The 7,226-nt window shown below is 46.2% G+C and overlaps 1 protein-coding gene across 3 annotated transcripts in view; it reads left to right on the forward strand.

Annotated features, from left to right (window-relative positions):
• The window catches only part of LOC121534019 (inactive rhomboid protein 2), a 32,998-nt gene extending 27,231 nt beyond the window's left edge, over positions 1-5,767 (forward strand). For 2 of the 3 annotated variants that reach the window (XM_045219877.1, XM_045219878.1), the window contains exons 8-17: positions 100-200; positions 380-592; positions 769-880; positions 1,053-1,127; positions 2,018-2,179; positions 2,422-2,507; positions 2,673-2,736; positions 4,586-4,756; positions 4,873-4,973; positions 5,574-5,767. In XM_045219877.1, the coding sequence (XP_045075812.1) occupies positions 100-200; positions 380-592; positions 769-880; positions 1,053-1,127; positions 2,018-2,179; positions 2,422-2,507; positions 2,673-2,736; positions 4,586-4,756; positions 4,873-4,973; positions 5,574-5,751 (1,263 nt within the window). In that variant the 3' untranslated portion in view covers positions 5,752-5,767. The remainder of the gene's footprint in view (positions 1-99; positions 201-379; positions 593-768; positions 881-1,052; positions 1,128-2,017; positions 2,180-2,421; positions 2,508-2,672; positions 2,737-4,585; positions 4,757-4,872; positions 4,974-5,573) is intronic. The other variant, XM_045219879.1, reaches the window with a different exon arrangement.
• Positions 5,768-7,226: the final 1,459 nt, after the last annotated feature.

Genomic DNA, 7,226 nt, shown 5'->3' on the forward strand with positions numbered 1-7,226 from the left:
CGGAATGGTGGATGGCATTTTCTACATTAGAAAGTTGAAAATAGATTTGTTTTCTGTGGGCCTCTCAATAACATACTCCCCACGTCAACTCTCTCTCAGGTGGATGCCCATGAGGAGTTGTACTCCATGGCTGATGATGTGTTCGAGTCTCCCCCTATGTCGGCTTCCTACGGAGACCACCATGAGCCCTACCAGAGCCTGTAAGTAGCCTACATTAGAGGGATGGGGGAGAGCGATTAAAAGACGTAGATTGATAAAGTCTCGTTGGCTTTCTCCCTCTCTGTGTCTCTCTCTCTCTGTGTCTCTGTCTCTCTCTCCCTGTGTGTCCCTCTCTCGCTGTGTGTGTCTGTCTCTGTGTGTCTCTGTCTCTCACCCCCAGTAGGGATGTGTCTAAAACCCCCACCGTGCATATTGAGAAGGCCGGGCCACAGCAGCGGGGACGTCGTATCGCCTCCCAGGTCAAGCACTTTGCCTTTGACAAGCCCAAGCGGCAGTTCGGCATGGGCGTGGTGGGCAAGTGGCTCAACCGCCACTACCGCCACAGCATCAGCAGCCAGGTGCAGAAACAGCTGGACGACTTCAGCAGCCACAGGTGAGGCGGGAAGGGAAACGCATGCATAAGAACACGTACAGACAAACACACACACACAATCCACACTTAGTACACATTTAGTGGGCATTCATTCATCCGTGAGAACCACAAAGGAAACATTTTCAAATAATCCAATCCAGATAAGTAAAACAACCCTGCTGTGTCGTCTCCCTCAGACCGTACTTCACCTACTGGATCACCTTTGTCCACGTGGTCATCACCATCCTGGCCTGTGCTACCTATGGCTTTGCCCCTGTGGGGTTCGCCCAACACTCTACCTCTGAACTGGTGAGGAGTCCCATAGGGCCTAGGCAACTGCACAGCCTAATTGGATCCAAAATGGCTTCTGTGATCCAATGGTTTCTGTGATGGCTTCTGGCATAGCTCTTTTGATCCACAATGGCTACCTTAGTGATCTATTGAGCTGTTTCTCCTGTGTTTTCTTGGTCTCCCTCCATAGGTGTTGAAGAACAAGGGCATCTATGAGAGTGTCAAGTTCATCCAGCAGGAGAACTTCTGGATCGGCCCTGGCTCTGTGAGTCACTGCTCTTCTATCTCACGTGTCATACATGCTGTATGTCTTTTCAGTCTTACATTTGGGGTCTTTTAGTTTTGATGGTCTACATCTGCAGTGGTGTTGGTAGGTGCTAGGTGGGAGGCGAACTTAGCCTTCAACAGGACACGCTAAAGAGGTTCTGGACTCACTCACTAGTACTTATTAACTGGTTATTTACTCACTTACTGTAGTGTAGTGTACTTACTAGTGTGCCTTCTGACTGTACTAAGGTACTTACTGACTGTACTAAAGTACTTACTGACTGTACTAAAGTACTTACTGACTCGTTTACACTTACTGACTTCATTTTGCCTTGAGAAACTTCACGCTTGTCAGGTTCAGATCCACTTCGACAGTGATACAGAATGTTCATTTCAGAGAATGTGGTGGGCTGACAGTCAGTAACCCATGTTACAGTTTGTGTTCTATGTAGGGTGTCAAGTGAAAAAGTGGGTGTGAAAAGTAAGACGATGGCTCCACCACAGCATCCCACATAGGCCACAATATGAACAGAGTAAAGGGTCCCACACGACTAGTCTAGTGGGTGGCTATAGCTCAAATAACTGGAGCTGTGGGTTTGGTGGCTAACTGTGTCTTTGTCTGTTCTGGACTGTGATGCTTTAGCTACTACCTTTGCATGGTTGACTATCAAAATATGATCTCTTGACTACTTAAAGTTCAGAAAAGAGGTCTAACGGCCAGCTAAAACAAAGGCTAGGCCAGTAAGCCTAACTCTTTTTTGGCCCTGGTTCTGAGTTGCCCGGTTAGGTTAACTTTATTGGATTCCCAACTATTTTTGGTTGCTAGATCAAAAATGTGTCTGGTTGCCAGATTAAGAATGTATTCCTGTGTTCTATCCCCCCTCTCAGGAGGACCTAATCCACCTTGGGGCCAAGTTCTCCCCGTGTATCCGCAAGGACAGCCAGATAGTCAGTCTCATCCAGAAAGCCAAGGACCAGGAGAGAGAGTCAGGCTGCTGTGTACAGAACGACAACTCAGGCTGTGTCCAGACCCTCAGCAACGACTGCTCGGTACGCAAACACACACGTACGCAGGACATGCATATGTATTATTGTAGGCCCACACAAATACTGTAGTAGACCAATGCACGTGCACACACACACAACCACCTATTGTACTCCCATTTACGCTCTCTCTCTCTGTGTGTCACACTCACACACGCTCTCCTGCCACCTAGAGATTACCGGTTGTAAACTTGAAACAAGATGATCAACTTTTTTGTCTGGCTGTGTTTATTCTGGTCTGTGTGTAGGAGTCATTGGCCACCTTCATGAAATGGAAGGATGAAGATGTGGACATTCTGAGGTCATCAGGCTCTGTGTGTCACCAGGACCCCAGGTACTGTCTTTGATACTGTTCTACTATACTGAATACAGTGCTAACACACACACACACACAGACACACTCACACTGGAGTGCTGACCTGTTAAGGTAAAACTGTAACTTGAGGGTATCATAAAGTGTCTTCCTGCTATCTGTTTTCCTGACGCATGCTGGAAACAGGACCTGTGAAGAGCCTGCCTCCGCAGAGCCTCACATCTGGCCCGATGACATCACACATTGGCCGGTGAGTGACAGGAGGATCTTCCAATGTTATGCTTCGTCTGACAGCCCTGCTAATATGTATTGTGTGACCAGACATCATTATACATGACATTTACAGTGGAGGAAAAAAGTATTTAGTCAGCCACCAATTGTGCAAGTTCTCGCACTTAAGATGAGAGAGGCCTGTAATTTTCATCATAGGTACACGTCAACTATGACAGACAAAATGAGAAATAAAATCCAGAAAATCACATTGTAGGATTTTTTATGAATTTATTTGCAAATTATGGTGGAAAATAAGTATTTGGTCAATAACAAAAGTTTCTCAATACTTTGTTATATACCCTTTGTTGGCAATGACACAGGTCAAACGTTTTCTGTAAGTCTTCACAAGGTTTTCACACACTGTTGCTGGTATTTTGGCCCATACCTCCATGCAGATCTCCTCTAGAGCAGTGATGTTTTGGGGCTGTCACTGGGCAACACAGACTTTCAACTCCCTCCAAAGATTTTCTATGGGGTTGAGATCTGGAGACTGACTAGGCCACTCCAGGACCTTGAAATGCTTCTTACGAAGCCACTCCTTCGTTGCCCGGGCGGTGTGTTCGGGATCATTGTCATGCTGAAAGACCCAGCCACGTTTCATCTTCAATGCCCTTGCTGATGGAAGGAGGTTTTCACTCAAAATCTCACGATACATGGCCCCATTCATTCTTTCCTTTACACGGATCAGTCGTCCTGGTCCCTTTGCAGAAAAACAGCCCCAAAGCATGATGTTTCCACCCCCATGCGTCACAGTAGGTATGGTGTTCTTTGGATGCAACTCAGCATTCTTTGTCCTCCAAACACGACGAGTTTAGTTTTTACCAAAAAGTTCTATTTTGGTTTCATCTGACCATATGACATTCTCCCAATCCTCTTCTGGATCATCCAAATGCACTCTAGCAAACTTCAGACGGGCCTGGACATGTACTGGCTTAAGCAGGGGGACACGTCTGGCACTGCAGGATTTAAGTCCCTGGCGGCGTAGTGTGTTACTGATGGTAGGCTTTGTTACTTTGGTCCCAGCTCTCTGCAGGTTATTCACTAGGTCCCCCCGTGTGGTTCTGGGATTTTTGCTCACCGTTCTTGTGATCATTTTGACCCCACGGGGTGAGATCTTGCGTGGAGCCCCAGATCGAGGGAGATTATCAGTGGTCTTGTATGTCTTCCATTTCCTAATAATTGCTCCCACAGTTGATTTCTTCAAACCAAGCTGCTTACCTATTGCAGATTCAGTCTTCCCAGCCTGGTGCAGGTCTACAATTTTGTTTCTGGTGTCCTTTGACAGCTCTTTGGTCTTAGCCATAGTGGAGTTTTGGAGTGTGACTGTTTGAGGTTGTGGACAGGTGTCTTTTATACTGATAACAAGTTCAAACAGGTGCCATTAATACAGGTAACGAGTGGAGGACAGAGGAGCCTCTTAAAGAAGAAGTTACAGGTCTGTGAGAGCCAGAAATCTTGCTTGTTTGTAGGTGACCAAATACTTATTTTCCACCATCATTTGCAAATAAATTCATTAAAAATCCCACAATGTGATTTTCTGGATATTTTTTTCTCAATTTGTCTGTCATAGTTGACGTGTACCTATGATGAAAATTACAGGCCTCTCTCATCTTTTTAAGTGGGAGAACTTGCACAATTGGTGGCTGACTAAATACTTTTTTCCCCCACTGTATACATTCAGAATGTTGTACCCCACTGTACAGTATAAGCCCCTGGTATTAAAATACAGCAGTGGATGAGAGGTTACAGATCCATCATAACCTCAGGTCTTGGATCAGTGGAAACCAACACTAGCTTCTTCTCACCCTCCCTCCATCTGATCCCAGATCTGCACCTCCCCCCGCAAGACGAACCTGACAGGCTACAGACACATGGACTGTAACATCAAGGGACGACCCTGCTGCATAGAAACTAAGGGCCGGTGTGAGATCACAACGAGAGAGTACTGCTCCTTCATGCACGGTTACTTCCACGAGGAGGCCACCCTCTGCTCCCAGGTAGGTGGGTGTGTGTCCGTCTGTCCGTCCGTCTGTCCTATGTGGATGTTGTTTACAGGGTTCGTTGAATGACAGCCAACTCCCTATCTGATCCTGTGGTCTCTCTTTGTTAACAGATCCACTGTCTGGATGATGTGTGTGGCCTCCTGCCCTTCCTCAACCCTGACGTCCCTGACCAGGTCTACAGGCTGTGGCTCTCCTTGTTCCTACACGCAGGGTAATCATACACTGTATTTCTATAGTACTTTTTATACATGATCTTGTTTTTAGCCTAAAGTGCTTTACAGTATGAGTATGTAGACCCCAGGTCATCTCACTGTAGTCACATCAATACTTAGTGCAAATCCAAACACCATAGGTAGAGTCATGGGTTTTTGCTGACCACTTGACCTGGCCAGGAACATCTCTGTTATACTCTGTTAAAGGTCCAATGCAGCCGTTTTGATCTCAATATCAAATCATTTCTTGGTAACAATTAAGTACCTTACTGTGATGGTTTTCAATTAAAATGGTCAAAAGGAAACAAAAATAGCTTCTTAGCAAAGGGCAGTTTCTCAAGCAAGAATTTAGCAAGTACTGTCTGGGAGTGGTCTGAGTGGGGAGGGGAAAACTGAAAATGTTCTGTTATTGGCACAGTGCTTTGGAACTCTCTTTCTTATTGGTCTATTAACTCATTTACCGCCTGGTGATGTCACCAGACATTCCAAAACTCCATCCTACCAAAACAGGCTGAAATTTCAGGCGGTCTTTTCAAGCAGTGCTTACACTAATAGGGCCTTATCGTCATTTTCAAAATTTCTTCCCTTTCCCTATGAAGCCTCCTCCACTGCCTGGTGTCCGTAGTGTTCCAGATGACCATCATGAGAGACCTGGAGAAGCTGGCTGGCTGGGTCCGCATCTCCATCATTTACGTCCTCTCTGGCATCACCGGCAACCTGGCCAGCGCCCTCTTCCTCCCCTACAGAGCTGAGGTACACACACAGGCTCACACATAGGAGCGCATGTACACACACACACACCCCTTTTCAGCTCACACAACTGCCACTGCTGATCTCCATTGAGCTGGTCAGGTGTTTTATAGGAAAGCTGGTGAGAGAAAGAGCATTAACATCTCAGCTATACCCTTGGCAGCCACTGAGCTTAGCTCGGTTACTGGAGGAGCTTTGGATAGGGAGATTACTGGACTGGACGTGACCCTGTCTGGAGGGTAAACGGTAAGGACTTAACTGCCTCTGCCCTGCCTCCATATCACCATTACACATGGCTTGAGAAAGCCATAGAGATCCTCTATTCATTTGTATGCTCAAAGCATTGGTAGAAATGCCATTGACAAAAACGTATTGCAATTGTGCGAACTGGCTGAATTGCTAGGGTTGGCACTGTCAATGAGACGTTCTTACAGCCTGAGAAGTAGGGCCTTAGCTGCAGTAACCAGATGTGGTGTGCCAGGGTCCCCCTAGTGGTGAAAATTAGTTTCAATTCACTCCATGTAAACTGTAAAGGTCCATGCATCCCATACATTTGCATTCCTTTGTGCAACACACAAAACTGGGTCTCAAGTTCATGTTTTGTCACAAATTAGTGTTGACCCAGTCAGTTGACCCATTCTTTCTGTCTCAGACCATGTCTGAATCTCTCAAGTGTGGTCGCACACACAAACACACACACTCTTACACGTTTTGTCATTCACATTGTAGCCCTATCCTCCCTACAGAGGTAATGTCCAGCTTTCTGTGTTCCTCTCCCTGACCGGGAGACACTGGTACTTGTTGTGTTATCTGGACATGATCTAATCCAACCAACCCCTTTTCTTCTGCAGTGTGTGATGTGCTAATGGAAAGTTAGTCCAATCCCCTCTGAGGTGAGGCAGCTGGCTTAATTGTGCCTGTGTGTTAAGGAGAGAGCGAGAGAGGCAGGGACACTCAGTACAGGTTGCGAAGTCAGCAGTAGGCTAAATGTGAAGGGCACAGGAAGTGATTTCAGAGCGCCTTTGGACAGGAGACGCTGTTCCCTTGTAATCTCCTCTTATAGTTTTATCAGGAAAAGTTATGTTCCATTAGGCTATTGCTGTCCATTTAGCATAGGAAGAGTGGACAAGTGACTTGAATGTTTTCCCCTTGTTCTATTTCTTCTGGTGTTAAGCCGCCTTTCTGTATGACCAGACTGTAATAGCCCACCCATGCTAAACTTCATTGATTACAATTTGATTTGGAGAAATGAAGAGTGCAAATGTTACTGGAAAGAAGATCGTGCTCTACAGTTTTGTGCTTGAGGACAAGGCTCAGTATCTTGGACAGGATGCGTTGGTTGTGACGTGGGCATTGCCAAGTGGGAGAAGAGAGCTGGTGTGGATGACCTAATTGGTGCAAACTAACCTCTCCCAATTGACCTCTGTAAGACGCAGCCTCTTTCTTAGTCGCTACAGATTACTCTAATTATATTGTGTGTGTTAACAAAGGGCACTGCTACG

This window comes from Coregonus clupeaformis, unplaced genomic scaffold, assembly GCF_020615455.1.
Source record: "Coregonus clupeaformis isolate EN_2021a unplaced genomic scaffold, ASM2061545v1 scaf2852, whole genome shotgun sequence".
NCBI classification, from domain to species: Eukaryota; Metazoa; Chordata; class Actinopteri; order Salmoniformes; family Salmonidae; genus Coregonus; species Coregonus clupeaformis.